This window comes from Zootoca vivipara, chromosome 3, assembly GCF_963506605.1.
Source record: "Zootoca vivipara chromosome 3, rZooViv1.1, whole genome shotgun sequence".
NCBI classification, from domain to species: Eukaryota; Metazoa; Chordata; class Lepidosauria; order Squamata; family Lacertidae; genus Zootoca; species Zootoca vivipara.
In genome coordinates this window covers 36,860,355-36,882,136 of record NC_083278.1, presented here as the reverse complement: position 1 = coordinate 36,882,136, position 21,782 = coordinate 36,860,355, and the positions used below count along the sequence as shown (strand labels likewise).

Below are 21,782 nucleotides of genomic sequence, written 5' to 3'. Positions count from 1 at the left end.
AAGAATGCCACAAGGGAATATTAAATGTCACCTCTCCTTCTGCCTCTAGCAAATGTTTACCAGCACATCATACATTTTTCATGCTAAGTAACCTAAAACTTTTATAAGAATTCCTAAGAGTTATTCTATCCAACATGAAAACCAATACAAGAGAGACATCTAATTAGTCAGCTATTTGATAGCTTTTTCTGAAGAACTCATTCATGCTGCTTTTAATGAATACAGGTCATACTGTCTTAAAGGCATTAATATGCAGGCAAGAATGTATTTTTATAAACACACCCACTAATAGTACACCTCTGTGTATGTCTACTCAGAAGGAAGTTTCACTGACTTCAATGGAACTTATTCCCAGGCCAGTGTGTTCTGGACTGTAGCCTCCATTGGTGCATTCCCTCCTTTGGTTTCTCTGTATAGGATTTCAGCTCAACTTTTATACTTGAACTCAGGTGCTGATTAATGTCAGATGAGCATGTGCTGTTGTTTTTCAACACACTGTAGAAACAAATCAGGATTAAAAGCTAGGCAACATGCAGCATAAATTACCCAAGGTCTTCAAACTTGTTTTTGACCATTTTATTAAAAAAATAAATTTCCTATATCAACATGTGTATCAGGTTGCTGCATGACTGATCCATTACCATAATATTAAGAGAAACATTGCATTCTTCACATCTCGAAAAGGAATACAAGCTCCAGGACATTCTGAAAAACAGAACCATGTAATCAGAACTAAACTATACCACAACCTGTTTTTTTTATTATAAAAAAAATCATTTCAACAAAAAACCTTGCCCAGGCTGGTATGCATTTTGCTAAGTCTACTCTTCTAATATAACTTGTTCAAGAAGTACTATTATTATTATTATTTTGCCACACCAACAAATGTTTACATTTGTTGCCAATCCTTTTTAGGTTTTACTCTACCTAGCTTTTTAAAAAATGACTAGTAATTCTCAATTTTGAGGCATAAATGCTGGATCATTAGTGTCACTTGTGCGCTTTTATATCTAATCCCAAGAGTTGTTTCTTCAGAGTCACAAATTATCACTATATATTTCTCGAGTGTAACACTGACAATGCCATTAGGGCTCTACAGCTGGTCTGACGACGGCAAATATTGGGAAAGTATGAAAAACGTAAGGCTGCAATCCTAAAGCATGGCTCCTTAAACTGAAGCCAATTAGATAGAAGCAATTTTGTGTGCTGCACTACAGCTCCAAACAGTACTGCCTTGGTCTTCCTCTTTGGACAAAGTAATATCAGAACTAGCTGCATGTAAAAACAAAAACAAAAAGGAGTACTGAGCGGGTTACACCGCTGTAAAAATCAAGAACTAATGCAAAAGTAAAAAATCCTGTGTATACAGGTTAAAAGGACATACGGAGTCATGATGGTCTAAAACTCAGTATATTCCGACAGTATATCACCTCCCATTCAAAGTCTCTTTTGGACAAAGCATTGTTACACCAAAACGTATCTGCAAAGGAGTGTCTATTCCCCAGTTTTCAATATCAATACCTTATGAATATTTAAGGAGTTATGGAAGAGACTTGATTTCTTTTGGACTTTATAGAAAAGCTGGCATCATAAGGCTGTACTTCTTGAAACGTAATTTAAAAATCAAATTACATCATGGAAATATGCCAACAAGTTGTCTCAGTATTGGAAGATAACTCAACTTAAAATTGAGGGGGGGAAGGAAGCAAGCAAGCAAGCAATGACATCTAGCAATATTTTGGTTTTCTGGACAATACAAAAAAATAGTACTCGTACATTTAAGAAATGTTCCATCAGATAGATAAAGCACATATGAATGCACATTCAGAATTCTGACACAGAAAATGTAATGTGGACAATTTGCTGCTATTTCCAAGCACACTTACAAAAAATACAATTTTATAATGAAAGAATTGTCAAAATACAGTTGAGCAACGATCAGGAGCCACCCCCCAAAAAAGGATCAACAGTATTACTTAAGCTCCGTTTCAGACTGTATTAAAGACTGCTTGAGTAAACTTGTGGTCATAAAGCAGCATTATCCCAAGCACTTGTGAAGTTCCTTCTTTCATTATCTGAAGTGTCCTTTACTAAAGATTACACTGCCTGGCACTCGGATTCAAAGTGCAAACAACTCACCTTGGAAACACAATGCATTTAGACACATTCTTATATCGTTGTACATAGCTGAAGCAGACACCTTGTATATGGCAACTGTAAATCAAAGTATGGGTTTGATCACCTTGCTACATAAGTATTCCCCGTGCATTACAGAAGTCTTACTGGGAAATGTTCAATGACAACTTTACTTAAACACAGAAAAAGTTAACCAATTCATCCTATAAATATCTTCTTTATTTGCTTTGTGTCTAGAAGTTTCTATTAAGTTCTATTAACAGAAATACATAACAAAAGGTTTTCTATGTAGTGAAAAACTTAATTACAAATATTGAAAAAGGTTGGACTAATTAACATATGTACAGATTTGTCTAGTTAATATATTGCAGGGAATCTGTTTAATTAATGACATACATTTATAAGCATCAACAGTAAGTTTCGGTTGATAGTACTCCAAGTCCTTAGTTTGGGCAATGAGGATATGGTAAATTTCAAGATTGTGTGGTGTGTTTTTTTTAATGTAGCCATAACATGCAACAGAAAATATTCAGTCTGAACAGCTGCTGATAAATTGTTCTATTCCTTCCTGAAAAGATTTCTCTGCCAAATTAGTGTCCTTCTGTCCCTTCTTTTCTTTGTTCTGCTGTTCCTGCAGATTCAGGATTATGTTTCGTATTTCTTCTCGTTTTGTTTTCATTCTTGGGCGAGGAAACCAGTCTGTTAAATTCATTGGTAGTTCAAAACTTACAATAGGAGTCTAGTAGGGACAAAAGAAGAAGGTTTATAGCAACAGGGCCTATAATGTATGACTTTTATATGACGTATTCAAAAATTAAGAATATCAGAAAATGCCAGATTTGTTACATTTTTACCCTTCTTCCAGTTTCCTCTTAAAAGAGCATATACATAGTACAACACACTCCTAAAGAAAACAACCATACAGAAATTCTCAACAAAACAATAAAAACTGTACATTCCAGCAAGCGGAAATAAATATAGAGTTTTCATGAGCAGAGTGCATAAACTAGCCTAGCTAAACTAGTTTTGATTACATTGAAACATTGATTACTATATTTGGTTCTATTCAGCTACCTTAAGGTCCCATCTGCACTATACAGTACATTTAAAGCAGTGTCATAACACTTAAACAGTCATAGCTTCCCCCATAGAGTTCTGGGAACTGTAGCTGTCATCCTGTACCCCTCATGGATCTACAATTCTCAGAGTGGCTTAACAATCAATCTGTCTTCTCAGGGAACTGTAGCTCTATGAGCGGAATTATGGGTCTCTTAACAACTTTTGGCACCCATAACAAAATGCAGTTCCCATAATTTTTTGGAAGAAGCCTTGACTGTTTAAAGTGGCATGATACTGCTTTCTGCTGCTCCAGAGAAGCGGACACGGAGCAACGGATTCAAACTACAAGAAAGAAAATTCCACCTAAACATTAGGAAGAACTTCCTGACAGTAAGGGCTGTTCGGCAGTGGAATTTGCTGCCAAGGAGTGTGGTGGAGTCTCCTTCTTTGGAGGTCTTTAAGCAGAGGCTTGACAGCCATCTGTCAGGAATGCTTTGATGGTGTTTCCTGCTTGGCAGGGGGTTGGACTGGATGGCCCTTGTGGTCTCTTCCAACTCTATGATTCTATGATTCTATGATTCTAAGTGAATAGTGCAGATGGGGACAGAATAAAGCTGTGACAATGTTCTGTAGACCCGGGGCATTAGGCTAGAATGCTGGTTTAATAAGGGAAGCAGGAAGGTTTTCTTGCTCACACTTTACCAGTTAATCTATCGTTAGAAGCAGTTTATGGTCTTCTACCAGAATGCCCTAGATAACCTTTGCAGAGGCACACACAATAGGGCAAAAGGGAGTGAGATGCATTTTTGGGGGGGGGGGGTGGTCCACAAGTGGAGCACAGGTTTGCTTATCTGCCAGTGTTGTAGTGCTCATGATGTATCATCATCTGCAAAGAATTCTACAGCTCCAACACTCAGCACAATACAACATGCATTTAAATGTGTATTTAATCAATTTGCATCTATAAACTTGTTCAAGGCACACTGGGGAACTAGAGTCCCCACTGCATTTTACAGCTACTTTACATTAAATATGTGCATGTTTATATAACCTGTAGAATAGGCACATCCAACGGTTAGATCGTGATCTACCGGTAGATCACTGGACGTCTGTAGCAGATAACTGGTAGATCACTGGCTCCCCCCAAAGCAGTTCAACAACTATGGCTCCCCTAAAAAAAGCTCAACATTTCCGCCCTGCTGCCCATCCAAACAGCGCTTTCCTATTCCCTAAAAAAAGCTCAACAACTCTGTGAGTAGATCACAGTCTCATGGGAGTTGGCCACCCCTGCTATAGAACATTAAATGTGTGCATGTTTATATAACCTATAGAACAGAACAAAACAAAGTATCAACAGAAGCATTAATCCTAGGATTCAGCCATCACCATTATTCTATGTTGTGGAGCAGTCTACACTCTTGCTCATTCTTCTTAATTTGACATATAGTAGGTGCTGCTGCCAACTAGTCATCCTGACACAGTAGCCCACTGAGAATGTGGCAAAGATAGGCAGGAGTTGCCTTATCAAATCCAAAGCAATCATAACATTGGGAACCAACTGAATGGTCTTTTACAAATGCTGTACTGCAGCTTGTTAACTACATCTAATCATTGTAAAATAAAAGCCATGGAGGTAGAAAAATGGAGACAGGGCCAAGAGGTGCATACAAGCACTGCTTCCAATGTCCCTGGGTACATGAGCTTCCGTTCAGATGTCTGGAGAAAGTGACTAGTTCTGCATAAAATGCCATATTCCACAAAGAAAGCAAGATAGCGTGACACTGAATTCCACTATTTATGGCTATTACAAACATTCCGCAGGCCCAAACTTGCCAGATTGAATGATCCCTCCCACTGTGGGGGTAGCAGGGGGCACATGGGGGAAGAGTGTACAGTCATACCTAGGATCCCAAACGCCTTGTAACGCAACGTTTTGTCTCCCGAACGCCTCAAAAGTGAGTGTTCCAGTTTGGGATGTTTTTGGGAAGCTGAACGTCCCACGTAGCTTCCGATTGAGTGCAGGAAGCTCCTGCAGTCAATCGGAAGCTGCGCCTTGGTTTTCAAAACTTTTTGGAAGTCAAACGGACTTCTGGAACAGATTCCGTTCAAGAACCAAGGTATGACTGTATAGATAGCCCAGCTGCATGAAGTTCATTAGGTGACTCCCATCCACAGGCTCCAGAAATGTGCATGGTGGCTAAATTAAACTTGATAATTTCAATGTCCCTAAAATTCTAAACTAAAAATACCAGTTAATCTCACCTCAAAAAAGCTCTCCACATACTGTAGCACATAAACTCCACAATCACTAAAGTTGTTCTGCTGTGGCACTTTAGGGTTTGAGCCTTTCATAACATCTTTGGAGAAACTTCTTTTAGTGCCTTTCCTGACTTCCCACTCCACCTCCAAGTACCTGCAATATAAAATCAAGAGGATGAGAAAAATGCTTTTATGGGATGTTCCAGCATTGACTGAAAATGTTTTGCTTGAGAGGTCAACTACTTACTCCCGTAGTGTTCTAACGACGTTTGATCGGGAAGGCCCTCGCAATGAATCCATGAGCAGAATGCAAGGCCTACAAGAAAGCAAATTGTTTTGGTCTCATTAGAATTTTGCATATGCCGCAGTGTTAAAACAAGGAAATGAAATTATTTGATGAGGGTTCATATAGCTCTCACAGGTATGTGTAAAAAAGAAAGAGGTAGATTTATTTCATGATCCGTACACAGTAGAAGTGTCTTTTTTCTTCTTCACATCTGTGCACCCAGGAAGAAGACAGGTTTTGTTTCACTCCACCTAAAAGCTATACTGCATTTTGCTTTCATTTTATTGTGAATGCTACATGAATGTAAAGTAAATTACAATGAGTTTTAACATAGGACTAAACACAAATAATTTGAGCAGCTATTTACATGTATTATTTCATTACAAAATAAGACTAGATCAGGAACAGGGAGGGACCTTGCTGCCCTCAGGATTCAGGATGTTGCTGAATGGAAACTCCATTCTTCTCTGACTACTGGTCATATTGGCCATCTCACTGAGTGATGGAGTCCAAAAACCTCTGAAGGACCACAGGTTCCTTAATCCCTTGCCTAGACAAGACCCAGAACTACACTTGAAAGATCATCTTTCCTCTAACCTGTATATCTCAAAGCAAGTGGATTTAGATTTGCATAAATATGCCTACATTTTTAATCACCTACTATTATTGTAAATAGAAAAGTTTATGTCCAACTCTCTATATTCTTATAAGGCAGATGTGAGTTGAGGTTGTGAAGGAGTGCTGAAGGTCACATAATTACTTCATGATGGAGAGGAAATAACAAGTCACTCACAGCTCAGCTGCAGAGCCACAATGCTAAATAATCTACCTAATTCTTAAAGCTGGAAGGTAATTAACAACTATACAACAAATGTAGTCCAGGTGCGTGCATAAGGATAGCTATCCAGCAGCAATTCAGATCTGCATTAGTATAGCAATTATATTCCCTCAACACTCCACTGGTGGGATTTTTCAAGCATAGAATAGAATTAGGTACAGTTATATTTACCCCTATCAGTTACTCTGTGTTTAGCCCATTAAACTTTTAAGAGGAACAACACTCTAAGAACAGCTTACACATAAGGTGCAAAACAGAAAAAGATCAAGTGACATAATAATAATAATAATAATAATAATAATAATAATAATAATAATAATAATGTAATAAATTTCTATTGAAAAAGCAAATTTAAGGAACTGGTTAGCAACATAAAGAGTCATAGCCTAAAATGTGGGGATATTAAAGTAGTTGTGCCCTTTTTGCTAAGCAAAGCTGATATCTGAAGTAGTATTACATTGACTGTTAAGCCTTTGGATTCGAGCTGGATAGAAAGATACTTGAGCCACCATCTGCTTGAGACAATCCATGCCAGGCTGTGGCGCAGTGTCACAGTAGCTTTGAATGCAATATTCTAAAAGCTTACAACATTAACAGGTTTCTCTCTGGTGGAGCAGGCAGACTGTTAAGAATATTTCACTGGTGATGCAGATACTTACAGCAAACATAAGCCATAATAATGTAACAACGTATATTAATTCTTTTGTAATCCCAGAATTTGCAAATAAAGAAAAAGAGGTTGAGTAAGCTAAATTCTGAAAGAATAAAAAAGCAGAGATTTTATACAAGCTTATTTACAATGTTCAAATCCTGCCAGACCAGAGCAAGAATTTTTTTTAAAAAATGAGCTCTAAATTTGGAAATGACAGAACAGGGGAATGAAAAGAAGGGTGAACGAAAAGAACACTGGATTCAGAAGACACATCTGTGATTATTAATGGAAAGCCATAAATGTGTCACTTCAAAACTTACTGTTTACATATAGTTGGCTTCAGGTGCCATTGTCCTAATTCTGAATTACAATGATCATCCGCAAGACCATCATCATCACTGCTGTTGTCCTAAAATAGAAAATATGTATTTGTAAGATTCTATCTTAAGAAACTCAGGAGAAGCTAGATTTACATATGCAACAAGGCGGCATGATCCATGTGGTTATAGGACTCAGGCAAAATGCTAGCCCCCTCCCCTACTAATGCCCTTTATGTTACAGGCATTGGGGGCTGGTGCACATTGGGATTGGTTGGGCAAAGGCAGTAGGTGAAGCCAGGTCCAATGACAGACAGAGACAGAGCCAATAAACTTTTCTTCTTTAAGCAACCGAGTTTGGCAGGAGTGGAGAAAAAGAATTTAAACTTTTTGTGCAACAACACCATTTCCCACACATGTCACTCCAGCTATATACAGACAGACCAGGAGTATTTGAACTACTCCTTATAATAAATTCAGGAAGCAATTCTTCTGTTCCAGGAGAAACATTTATCTAGAAATTAGAAACCAAATGAACCTATCAGTAAAGAAAACCTCCATGTCATATAATGATGGGAGAAAAATATTCACACACACACAATGTAGTTTCCATTTCTGCAGTAATCTCTGCAGCCTGCAATGCAATGTAGTGGGTTATACACATATTTCTGCCTTTATGCAGGTAAGTGTGGTACTTCAAAATTTTGAAGTTCCACCTTTATGCTATGCTTAGATATTTCACTGTGAATATTTTCTTGGAGGACAACAAATGACCCTTCACCCTTCTGAAAAACTGACCTGTTTACCAAGGCAGGTGCAATCCAAGTACAACTGCAAATATATGAATTATATATGACTATATAATTCAAGCTGCACACAACACAGAAACTATACTCAGTAGATTGCCTCTAGCTCTTGAATAAAGGCAGGAGAACTAGCCAAAAGAAAAGCTACAGGAAAGGCTAGAAATAACCCAGACAAAGATTACGAAGTATTTAAGAAAATAAAAGCTAGATACAGGGTTATGTTTAGAAATTTCTAGGTGGAGGACTATAAATCCAAGCCATCTTCCTATTCAGAATCCAAGTATCACAGGATGAGAGTATTTAAAGTGTACCACAAAGACTATGACAGAACTTCTTTCTTGGCTAATTTTTTCTTCCTGAACAGCTGTTAAAATGCTTTTCAGTCTCACTATGCCTCACATATACAGCTGATGAAAGAAAAAAAAACTCATTGGATGAAGGAACAGGGCAGCCTGTGAGTATTAGTTTGTATAGTCTTTGAAATTACAAACCACACAAGTAACTCTTCAAATAAATACTGCCATCTAATACAGTGGTACCTCGGTTTAAGTACACAATTGGTTCCTGAAGCGTACTTAACCTGAAGCGAACTTTCCCATTGAAAGTAATGGAAAGTGGATTAATCCGTTCCAGACTGGTCTGCGGAGTACTTAAACTGAAAGTACTCAAACCGTACTTAAACCGAGGTATGACTGTATATAACTGGACTGATATCCTTGAATAATAGAAGAGAAAAAAGGGGAAAGCAACATTCCTTTGGTGGATATAATGTGGAACAAGTCCCTACAGTGAAACTTTAACACAGTCCGAAATTCTGTTTAACAAAGAAGTATTTTTCTTCTCAATTTTTGATTATTACAATGATGGATAAAGCTCGCCTTCTAGTGGCTGGAGTTGGAAACATAACCATGGAAAGTGCTCCAGAGAAGTACTGGAGAAATGCTGGGCTGTATTTTATTGAAATGGAAATAGTGCTAACAGCACTGAGTAAGAAGCCTTAATCTTTATATAAACTTTTGTGTGTGTGTGTGTGTGTGTGTGTGTGTGTGATACACACATGTACACACACACGTATCACTAGTTAAAATTAATCTTCCATTTGTCTTTGCAAAAGCACAGCCACTTGAAAACACAGTGTCACATTGCCATCTTATGTTAGTTTACTAGCCTCAAATAAATGACTGATAGGTTGTTGAGGGAGTCTTGCAATAGACCCCATTTTTCGCTCCATAAGACGCACTTTTTCCCTCCCAAAAAGGAAGGGGGAAAGAATGCAAGAGCCAGAGCCCAACCAGAGCCAGAGCCCCCACACAAAAGCCAGAGCCCAATCAGAGCCTGAGCCCGAAAAGAGCCAGAGCCCGCACAAAAGCCAGAGCCCAATCAGAGCCAGAGCCCGAAAAGAGCCAGAACCCATGCAAAAACCAGAGCCTGATCAGAGCCAGAGCCCGCGCAAAAACCAGAGCCCGACAAGAGACAAGAGCCTAGGACAATTCAAGAAAGCAAAATATTTAAATTTCTTGTTTTCCTCCTCTAAAAACTAGGTGCGACCTATGGTCAGGTGCATCCTATGGAGCGAAAACTATGGTACACTACAGAACACATCAACTACAAAAATGCTGAATATCTACTTTTAAAATAAAATAAGTACTGAAAAGGTGATTAACAGGTTTTTTGCTCCATTTAATACCTGTTCTACTGAATTCTTTTAAACACCTTCACCCCTAGAAATAAAGAATACTAGTTATATCCAAGTAATGCTGTTTAGTCTTTTTACCTGGTTATCTTGATCTTCTGAAAAATCTATTAGTTCATCTTCATTTAGTTTAGTGCTGTCAGTTGAATCTTCACTGTAGCTTAGTCTAATTTTCTGTAAACCATCTGCATTAACCACAAAGATTAGTAAAAAAAATGAAAACAGAATTTCCACAGACATATACATTATATACATTACCTTCTGGACAGGAACAGTAAACCACAAAGTGGAAGAAATGGTTTTTTGTCAGCATCATACATGAGAACAAATGTCTAATTGAAATCTTTACTTCCAACAGTGCAATCCTATCCATGCCTATTCAATAATATGTCCCATTGAGTTCAACAGGATTTACAGGCAAGTGGGTTCAGGACTTTGGGCTCAGCTATCAACCTAAAAACACTCAGCTAAATTATATCTCGCAGCAGTGCTGGGACATAGCTTACTGTACTGACTGGGAAGCAATATAGCAAATACAGCAACACAGCAGCAGGATGCCAGCTTGTGAAACATTTTTTTGCGTTGTGTGTTCAACAAAGCATTAAGCTAAACCGCATTCCCAGAGAGGAGATTGCAGCCACTTTGCTCCTTCCCTGGTCCTGCTATTGTGACCTAAACTGTGGTTTGGCTTAGTGCATTGTCGGAACCTGGGCTTGTAATTTGTCTTGCTCCAGACAGAGCAGGAATTGCAGCCAAAGATTGTTCTTGGAGCTCAGGTTGAAATGACACCCTAAGCCAAAAAGTGGCTTAGCTAGCAACAGGACTAGAGGAGGTACGTAAGCAGTCACAATCTTCCCACTTGCATTGAGTCCACCCATTCGCAGTGAGCCAGTTTGGCTATTATGAATTAGGCATAAGCACACTTTCTGTACAAGAACTGCTTAAGCGGACAAATCAAATGGCTTGCTTCATCAGAACTAAGTAGACAGTTTTACTCTTCTCCAGTTGTGAAATGATACATTTTTGTTTAGTGTGATTTGCAACGTGCTCAAGTAGGGGGGGGAACACAGCAAACCTTGAGCTCACACATTCTGTTCTCTCCCTTCCTCCCTTGCTTTTACTTTTGGTTTAACCACATCAGCCCAAGACTCACTGCAGCTTGTGAATGTTGCACTAAAAACAGGGTTTATTGAAATGTGTGAACAGCAACACATATTTCACTGTGTAAAATATGTTGTAAAAATGGTGTCGGGGAGGGGGGATTTTGCCGACTCAGCAAAATGTCAGGGAAAATCTGGACGTATGGCAACACAATAGAAAAAGCTGTGGAAACAGCTCAAAAAGTTTAGGTTTACCCAACAATGTTGGGGTCATCCTAAAAAAAATATTGGAATATGGCAACCCTAAACAAGCTGATCACTTGGCTCTAGTTATACAGGGTGAGTCCTTTAAAAGAGGCCCCATGGATAATATGACATCTTTCTTATACATTTACCTCAGCAACAAATTACTTCAACAAAGTACTGAATGCTGCATATTTTTAGAAACCAGTAAAGCTTAGTATCTTAAGGAGGCATCACTGATTGTATTTCTAATTTTGAAAATGGTGGTCTTTGAATTCAACATCTGAATCTCCAGAACAAGCAAAACAGTGATGAGCTGAAGAAAATCTAAACTTGAAATCTATAACTAAATTTATATTAGCTTTTCTGTGGCTTTAACTAAAGAAAATATAAACATTAGTTTTTAGTTTTCCAAGCCAAGATTCACCAACCACTGCACATTTACTGCGGATCAGCTGAAATTCTTACATTGGTGTTTTTGCAACACCTGACATATTACTATTTGATGCACAGCTGGAGGAAAATGTGTAGAACAAATCTTATTAGTGGCTGACTGATTCTAAAAAACAGGATTCTTAATGTGAATCTAGAAAGTGGTCTTATAGTGAGCATATACTTGGCCTATCTAGCACAGTATTGTTTACTCTCACTGGCAGCTATTTGCCAATGCTCAGCAGAGGGCATTCCCACCAGCAATCCCTGATATGCTTTTTTACAAGAGATGCTCCATATTGAACTCCCACTTAGTTTTAGCAGTGCTAGTCCAACACTCCCCCCCCCCTCAACTGCCAGATCATTCACTGGGTTTTTTAGAAGTTTAATTATTTAAAGGGGGAAAATGTAAGCTATATTAGCAGTAATAAGGTATCAAATTCCAAATATCAAACATATATAGCCAAAAGTACATACCCGTAGCCTGGACGTGAATTTTATCTTCATTCTGCATGCCATTTGCCTCTGAAATCCTATGGTCATGTTTATGAAACACAGATTCCACAGTTCTCAGACCTTCTGTGGTGCTGTTTAACTGATTGAGTTTTTTAAAGCCACTTTTCATAGAAGGGGTTCTTTTGAAATACTGTGATTCAGTCTCCCCGGCTTCTATGCTTGTGTCAGTTAATGCTGCAATATGTTTCTTGTTCAGCACCTTCTTTGTAAAAGATGCAGAAGGGGAGTGATGTAACGTATTCGATTCACTAGGTACAGGAGAAGAAGTGCTTCTTTCTTGATCCAAAGAGGGCGATTTAACCTGCATAGATACATTTTCGTGGTAGTACGGATTGGTCTCATATATTGCTTTTTCTAAACCAGGGAAACAGATGACAGCCAAAAACCAATGGGCCCTGAAAAAAACAAAAACAAAACTAAAAATTGACTCAACAGCTATCATCAAATATATGTATTATAATTTTACTCATTTAGTATAGATCAAATAATTCCAAAATTATTTGTTCCATTATTTCATTCTTATCATGGTCATCTATTTCACACATTCACATATGTAAACAGTGTGGTCACATTTAGAGAACAAGGCACAATAATTGTATGTATAAACTGTAAAGGGAAACTTAAAAATTGCCTGCTCCTGGAAATTTCTGGTAAATTGCAGTGTGTTTTAAACCAGAATCCCTGGTCAAGCACAATGCAAAGCCAGGATTCAGTGCAAGGGAAACCAAATGTTGCTGAAGTGCAGTGCAATCACATCTTACACGTTCCATTTCAAAGGTTCTGTATATATGCAAAAAACACATATACTCAAACCCTTAGAACTGAACCGCCTAAGAGAACTTCCTAGGGCTTTTGGAACTGGTACATTGGCTCTCATGAGATCTTGCAGGGTCATCCAAGTTCCCACGAAATCTCACAGGCGCATCCCTGATCCAAGAAGAGGAGACAGCTATGCTTGGGAAGCAAGGCAGAGAGCTTAAAAAGCTCTTTTTGCACCAGGAAAACCCAGCACAAAAAAAACATTGTGGGATTTCAACCAGCTAGCCTCCAACCACATATATTTGAAATTGCACAAGTCAATGCAATGTGATTGCATTGTACTATTCCTGTGTGGTCAAGAGAGGAATGGGGGAATTTGTGCACATGTGTGCCTGATGCTTTGCCTGGGCTCATTCAAGCTCATCCTCATAGCACTACATCATGGTTTAGCATTACGTGTAAACACAGCCAATGACCTGTGCAATCCTAGCATGTGTTTCATCATGGAAACAGTCTGTACCAAAAACACAGCCGGTTTTGCCCATACTAGTTGCACTGCTCAGGAGCAAATGTGTCCTTCAAACAAACAGAGAAGCCACATTGCAATGCAACTACCTATTCCAGTTTTCCCAGATAAGTGATTTAAGCAAGGATCTCTCTGTAGACCTAGTTTCCCTATCGGGGGAGAACTTGAACCAAAAGAGAATCTTCAAGGACATCAGAGAGGTGGAAGAAGAATACTCAAGCTTGCGGTTCTGACAGTTGAAGAGAAGGGGGAAAAGGTGTGTATATTGAGAGAATAATAACTCAGGCCCTAGAGAAGATGGGGTTACATGCAGATGATATCTAGGGTTTTCTGGACAGTATGATAGTTGAGAACATGGCTCAGGTAACAGACACAGTCCCACAACCAGTCATAGCAGAACAAATTCTACTTACGCTTCATTAAGAGGAACAAAAATAAAATCTTTTTCAAAGATATCAACATGCCGTGTCCATGTTTTCACTCGTCCATGCCGTTTCTGCTGAATTCTATGAACACATCAATATAAAACAATATAAAACACAAGGTAATAATGGATTGATATTTAGGTGGTATTTATGTATTCTCCTCTCCGACAATGAGGGTTTGACTATTATCAGAATCTCGTGGCACCAGCTATGTGAAGATGTTTAGGACTTATCCTGCATCTTCAGTTGTTTGGGCAGAAATAATATTTTAAAAAGTCAAAATGAATTGCCAAGTGGTAAAACATACAGCTTTTACTTATAAAAAGTACCATTCTGTTTTTCTACTCAATTTATGATAAATGAATTTCTCACATATTATTCTGGGTCAGATGCACATGACACTCTGGCTTGTATGCTCCCTCCCTCCCCTTCTCTGGTGCAGCCAGAGGCATATGGGAAATTTTCATTTTCAATCTCCTTGTAACTATATTGGAAGGGGAGGGCCTTGAGTCTGAAGTTCATCTTTAAAAATGCCATTGTCCCCACAGGGTATGGATGAGACATGCTGAAACTGGAATTTTATAATACACATTTTAACCAAACTTACGTAAGTTTTGAGGTTTCTTGGAGATTTCTCCTCTCCCTCTGATTAAGGCGTTTGTAAAAGAAGGAACTGAATACATGAATTCTATCAGCATCTTCTTTTTTCAATTGTTCAAGCACCAGATATCTTTATTTTGAAAAAGAGAAACAAGAACAAAATAAAACAATGCTTTCATTCTTGCCTCTAAAGATCTGTTATTCTTGAAAAGACTGCCACATGCTGACCATTCTACGCAGACAAAAGTAGACAAATGTAAGAACTTTATAGTTTCGGCAGATATGCTTTATTTAGAATTTAAGGATTGTCCATCAGCTTGCCTAAGTTAGACAGACACCACAAAAGGTTTCAATACACTCAAACAACTTACTTCAAATAGAAATCAATGATTACATCGTTTAAAAATTCTCCTTCATTTAAGCAATGAAGATCTTCATTGGTCACAGAAATACCACCCTTTGCAGGAGGTGGGGGATAAACGATCAACCTGCAAAAAAAACACCAAACTTAAATAAATACTGAACTAGTTATTTAGGAAAAAATTACAACACTCAGAAAGACCTCTTACTTTTCTATAGGACCTATAAAGACTGTATGTGGTTCAACACTTTCATCATCATCAAAAAACTGGAACTGTGTTGCATTCCGCAGCTGCATCTTGGATTCAGAGACCTTAGAAAAAAAGAAAACTTATTTACAATGTAATACCAAAGTCATAAAATATTAAAATCCACTTCCCAAATAGCACAGCATGTCCCTCTTTTTATAAAAACTACCTGTTGAAACCAAATAGAATATGAATTTGAACACAGTAGACACAAAGAGATGTAATGTTCCCAGCATCTTAAAACCATGGTTTATGGTGCAATGAGCACCAGGCCTGCACCCTCCTCTGTTACCCCTTCCCTGCTCTATGCCAGCTCCAGCACAGATTTCCTGGACTGTTTCAACCAGATTCCCCATTATGTATGAAAGCGGTAATTCAATTTTCATATCAATTTATTAACTAAGATATTAAGTTAAGATCAGAATCTGACTAAATATTCTGTTTAGTAGACAGACATAAAATAGCTGAAATGTCACACTGACAAAATATGTTACATGGAAAGCATATATTTTGACTTGATAACATTTCATTTTTTCAATTTTACTATCCGAAAATATATACTTTATTTATAAATTTATCTAGAACATGGAAGCAGCAGACATTGCAAAGAGCTTTTCTAAACAGATGACTTCACAACTTATTTAACATTTTAATTCAATTTTGGAAGAAAAGGAGTAGTACATGTTTTGCTTTGCCTTCTTTATGAGCCGTGCTTCCTCTAGTGTCTTCAAAGGATTTTGTAAAGGCCACAAGCCTACTATTTGCTTCTTCAAATGTAATCTTCACAAAAAAATCAGAAATGTTGTTCCTAACACCAATATCAATGATTATTTTTTCGAATATTGCATTTGCATGTGGATCAAGGCCCGTCTCAAAAATTAAAATGATGTATTGTTCTTCAGGATCTATGAGGGGAGGGGGGAAAGAGTTAGGAGACAATGAAAGTATATTTTTAAAACCATAATGCTTACATTTTCAAATTTTAAAGTTGATAATAATTTTATTATTTATACCCTGCCCATCTGGCTGGGTTTCCCCAGCCACTCTGGACAGCTTACAGCACATAAAACAATGTTTGATATCTAGGAATAACAATTGCAGCTAAGAGGTCCCTGGCTGAACCAATTAAATAAAGTATTCACCATATAAATGAAAAAAAAATCAATGCCTCATTCTAAAGAAAAGGTTCTGCTCATGCAAAAGCTAGAGCAGGGCACATTATGCCAACTGCTGCTCATGCAAGTTGCTGAAGAGATTGATGGAAAGGGAAAGAAACAGACACCAAACTCAGTTCAGGCACTCCCTTTTTTACTCCACAGCTCAAGTGCTTAACTACTTTTCTACTCTCTGGAATGGTAGCAAAGATCACCCAAGTGGGGGGAGAAAGTTGTATTAATATACTGATCCCTTTTTTGTTTTTTTGTTTTTTGATAAAAAAATGGTAGCTTGAGCATAACACACAGTTTTCTGCTGCACACAATTATCTCTGAGTAGAGAGAGCTGTGGTTCCTAACCGATTCTGGGCCACAGATCCCTTTAAGAATCTGGTGATATTAATCCCCTGCCCAAAAGAAAAAGACATACCAGGGGCTCTAACTCCTGGTGGTCAAACCCTTTTGCCCCACCCCCAATATTCTTTGGGAGGGGTCACTCCCAGAAATGCAGCACAATTGCAATAAAACATTCCAAACCAGTGTGTTACTTAGAACTTCAGGAATTTGGGAAATGCAAAATATGCTACATTGTCCTCAACATGATCTAGACAAAATTTTCTAAATATGCCAGACAAAAACACATCGTCTCCATTTATTAACCTAAAAGTACCACTGAATTCTGGTGCTGGCAAAATGTGAGAAATCAAAATAACGTTTAGTGAAATACAGCTAATCTCTAACACATCTCTGTTTCAAAATATTTTAAAACACCTTAAGTTTCAATACCATACAAAGGTTCACTTACTTGCACCTTTACAGTCATACCAGACATTATCTTTTTGTTTGTTCATGTTCAGTTGGGATCTCAGGCTCTGACAGGCAGCAGGTATAGTTTGCAGGAAAACTACTGGCAACTTGCGAACACCACACCACTCACACTTTGTAAGGTCAGATGTTCTTAAAGAAATATCTCTAGTATCGTTTTCTGATTCTAGAAAGGTTCAAAACATATTTTGGTCAGAGTTACTTACATTAACATTATCTGAAAAATACTGTTTGTATGCATTTCAAGAAAATAAAACCTGTTAATCAAAGACAGACTATGTTTCTATCTCTGAAATTTGCAATAGGTATATTTGCCCTACTATCAAATATAGCCTCATAGTGTCTCTCTCTGCCTGGCTTGACAGTTTTAAAACTGAAATTCATGAAGTTAATACATAAGGAGCCATTATTATTTCCAAGACACCCCCCCTCTTTTTTAAAAGGAACCACTGAATATATTCCCTGCACCATCCAATTTTACTTTACAAGAGGGAAAACTGTCCCTTAAAGAGTTATGCACCATTTGCATGTGATAATATTCAGTATCCATTATTTCAATGGGTCTACTATGGGTATGACTAATATTGGATCTTAAGGCTAAAACAATATATTCAGCAGCAAACACAGGAGCTTGGCTCTGCAACTGGGCAAGCAGAACTTCCACTCACAGAAGGAGCACATTCTGTGCTTCTGCCATCTCTGTAGCCCACTGAAACCATAACCCGTATCATTCTGGAGTGACTTTGGGGGTACACAGAGGAATGCAGTGGAAGGGGAGAGTGACACCAACACTTCTTTAGTTCAAATCCAAGATCCCCATCTTGGAATGATGCAGCCTCCTGTGTTTACAACTCAGGCCATCCGTCTCAGTACTTTCTACACTGACGGGCAGAGGTTCCCCAAGTTTCAGGCAGGACTATTCCAACCCTACCAGGACATATTAGGAATTGATTCTGGAATCTTTTGCATGCAAAGCAGGTAAGTCTACCCTTGTTGTTGCCTATTATATGCAAAGCAAGGGCAGGACATGGTAAGTTAGGCTTACCATGTTTCAAACAGCGAAAAGGTGCTAAACATTTATCTTCTGTGGTAAGCATATTAAATCAGAAACTCCAAATCCAAATAGATTATTCTTCCACCATTATCAGTACTTAGTACAGCTGTTGTGGGGGGAAAGCACACTAATAATTCCAAACCAAGCACTGCTAGCTGCCCAAATTATTCGCAATGGGATTTTTCAGTGCTGGCTGCACAAGATGCAGAAGAAACAAAAAACAGACATGCACATCGGTATCTTGACACCATTATTTTTGAATGATATTTAAGAATGAGATATGATTTATGCATCTGTGTCTTTATTTCACAGAGAACATGAAGGAAGACACACAGTACAGTAATACCTCGGGTTACGAACGCGATCCGTTTCGGATCGCAGTTCGTAACCCGAATAGTTCGCAAACCGAACGCGATGGGCGCCGCCATTTTGCGCATGCGCGCGATTGCGCGTGCGCGGCTTATGCACGCGCACGCGCGGCAAAAACACTTCCGGGTTTGCGCAGTTCGTAACCCGAACTGTTCGCAAACCGAGGTGGTCGTAACCCGAGGTACGACTGTATTGTTACCATGACAATCTCAGATTGTAACTAGAAAACACTGTATTTAATGACTGCATGCAAGTGGAAAAATTATAACTTAGAATAGGGAAATACGAACCTTCCAGACGTATCTTAATATAGTCTAGGCAAAACTGAAAAAGAAGGTCCAAGTTACTGAAGTTATACACACAGGGAGAAAAACAACTCACACTCTTGTGATCTTTCTGTCAGCACGAACGTTTCTGCTTGCCAGATGGAACAACCCAATCTTTCCCCCTCCCCCCGTGTGCAGTTCTGGAGATTCTCTTGACCCTCCAGAGTGGATTTGGGGGAGGCATGAGGAAAAGCCCCATTACATGAGTAGGAGTCCTTACGATGGCTTCCACTAGTGCACTGGCTTAGTTGAATCTGGGCCACTGTGTCTCATTAACAACCTTCCCAACCTATTTTTCAAAATCAAAGCCCTAGTCACAAACTAGATTAGAAACTGCATCTCCTGATATAAAAGCCCCACTTTTATAAACCCCAGCATCATTTGATTGTAAAAGAAATGCATTTTAAGAGGTATGCAGGATATGATGAAGTAGCATCTGTGGTTGGTATACTAATTTTATAAAAGTTTAGGAATGCATGGCTTTCTAAACCTGCAGGAACTATTTGTTTTTGTGCAAATAGAACTATGTTTCATAGCGGTGGAAATGACAGATGCTTTTCAATTTAAGTAGAACTAGATTTTTTGGGGGCGACACAACTACGTCTCCTGAAGCTCTACTAAGTAGTGAACGTGGTCCTCTAATACATTTGAGTTTGAACACTTGTAGCCTGTGACAGTTCAAACAAAGCACACTCCTGAATCAATATGTACACGCACTCTGAATTTGCAGTAGATGGAATTATCTTTAAAATGGTAGCACATGCCTACAAAGTGATGGTTACCATCTGATTTGCTGGCATGCAAGTACAGATGGCACACATGCACAAGGCACTAATAAATGGGCATGCTGTCTTTTTGGTACCTGCTAAAGACTTTCTTCTTTCAAAAAGCTTTCTAAACAGATTTTTATCCCAGTTGGCATCTGTATTGGAATTGGAATTGTTTTTATATATGAAATTGTCTTAAAAATTAAAACTTGCCATTGTCATAACCATCTTCATATATCCAATTGCACATAGTTCATCATATTCCTGCCACCTAACCCACTAACTGCATTTCCACCCTGTTCCTTAGGAATTTCAAAATTCATTTTGTTGACAGCTATCTTCTGCCTCCCATCCAAATCTCCATATCCTTTGACCTCCATATTTTGAAAGACTTCCCAAATACTGCTATTGTCATTCCCTTGTTCTTACCTTCAAGAACTGCTCTTCACAGCCTTTACTATGGAATTTCCTTTAAAAGACAAGGTGAGAAAGACAACACTTCCTGTCTTTCTCACACTCTGGCTCCTTCCGTGACCTGCTATTGATACTGTAGCTCAGTCATTTAATCTGCTGATTCCTTAAACTCTTCAAAGTTTCCATTTTCAGCTGCTTCCTATCTTCTACTCTCAACCTGGATGCCCCATTAACCTATTTGTTATTATAAAGCAGCAACTAACCAAGCACAATATTAATTCTTTTACTTACAATTACAGGCTCCACCACCATTCTTCGCAGGGTTCCTATTCTTATGCTTCGACAGTTTAGGATGACGCTTTCATAATTATTCTGATATTTTAAGGATACAACGACGTCAGTAGCAAGTTCTTGGGAGAGGACTTTGCGACGTTTTACTGGAGCATTGGCTACAACATTGCCAAACTGAAAAATAATTATCAGAATTCATCAAAACATTTTTACTTCAAAAGTTGCCTTTAAAATTTGCCTTTAAAGATGATCAGGCATTAAAGGCATTGATGGGGGGGGGGAATGTGCAACTGAAGCTTTTCTTTCTTTAGAAAAAAATCCAAACTTCTGTAAACGTTAAAAACATAAATACTGGAAGTATGAAAGAGATAAAAACATTCCAAGGAGGAAGGAGACACACCAGAAGAGTCACAGATGGGAAAAAAATTCTGAACAAGAACAGCAAAATAATTGTAATGACAAAAGAAAAAGGCAGTAAGTTTGTTTGTTCAAAGAAAGGAAGAAAAGAGAGAAGAGAAGAGAAAGAGGCACCCTAGCCAAAAGCAGTTTTTACGCAAGCTACTACTGTGATGGCCAAAAGAGAACTGACTGGAAGGCTGGAGCCACACTCTCTTGATACACGTGCATGGAAGTTAAAGACAAGGAGCCTACCAAACCCATAGTCTAGCATTAAAAGATTCCTGAATGAGCTTGGCACAGGCACCAATGCCATATGTAGGACTGCACAGAGAGTACGAAAGAATATATACTTTTTTTGATCTGGTCTAACTGTTTCTCTGCCACATGCCTTTATTGGCTTACTATATTTACCCGCATAAACTGTACTGCCTATCACCTCACACCAGTTATAACTTAAGAGTGCTACTCAAATCAAGTTGGGGAGACTGAACAGTAGGGTAGCAGAACAGAGGATGTGCAAAATAACAAAAAGGAGACACTTCAAAACCAACCATGAAAATAGGTTAGATTGAAATAATGAAGTAACATCAGACTGCATTATTTTATTGTACAGCAACACCATAGGCACAATGCAAACAAATCCCACCGATTTCACTAGAAGATTTAAACATATCCTCCCGCTGAAATCAGTTGTTAACTGGGAATGAGGGAAGAGTACGATCCAACTAAGTGACAAAAATACAAAATTGGAAGATCACAAAAAATTATAGAAAGACAATCCAGTAATTTAGGTCCTGTGTCAGAGGTAAAAGAGATATCATATATTGAAACCAGTCTGTTTCTTCTTTTTACATTATTAAAAGCCCTCAACAAACAACACTATGTGAAATTTATTTCTGTAAAGTTTCTGTGACCCTCCAATTTTGCC

The 21,782-nt window shown here is 38.3% G+C and overlaps 1 protein-coding gene across 13 annotated transcripts in view; it reads right to left on the bottom strand.

Moving 5' to 3' along the window:
* Positions 1-561: 561 nt before the first annotated feature.
* The window catches only part of SENP6 (SUMO specific peptidase 6), a 67,539-nt gene continuing 46,318 nt past the window's right edge, over positions 562-21,782 (bottom strand). For 12 of the 13 annotated variants that reach the window (XM_035109568.2, XM_035109571.2, XM_035109577.2 and 9 more), the window contains 14 exons: positions 20,456-20,629; positions 18,948-18,981; positions 17,215-17,400; positions 15,937-16,160; positions 15,217-15,320; positions 15,019-15,135; positions 14,655-14,777; positions 14,036-14,128; positions 12,299-12,732; positions 10,128-10,231; positions 7,551-7,639; positions 5,702-5,770; positions 5,458-5,608; positions 562-2,875 (listed from right to left, as the gene is read on the bottom strand). In XM_035109568.2, the coding sequence (XP_034965459.2) occupies positions 2,666-2,875; positions 5,458-5,608; positions 5,702-5,770; positions 7,551-7,639; positions 10,128-10,231; positions 12,299-12,732; positions 14,036-14,128; positions 14,655-14,777; positions 15,019-15,135; positions 15,217-15,320; positions 15,937-16,160; positions 17,215-17,400; positions 18,948-18,981; positions 20,456-20,629 (2,112 nt within the window). In that variant the 3' untranslated portion in view covers positions 562-2,665. Of the gene's footprint in view, positions 2,876-5,457; positions 5,609-5,701; positions 5,771-7,550; positions 7,640-10,127; positions 10,232-12,298; positions 12,733-14,035; positions 14,129-14,654; positions 14,778-15,014; positions 15,136-15,216; positions 15,321-15,936; positions 16,161-17,214; positions 17,401-18,947; positions 18,982-20,455; positions 20,630-21,782 lie in introns of those variants that run through there. The other variant, XM_060272549.1, reaches the window with a different exon arrangement.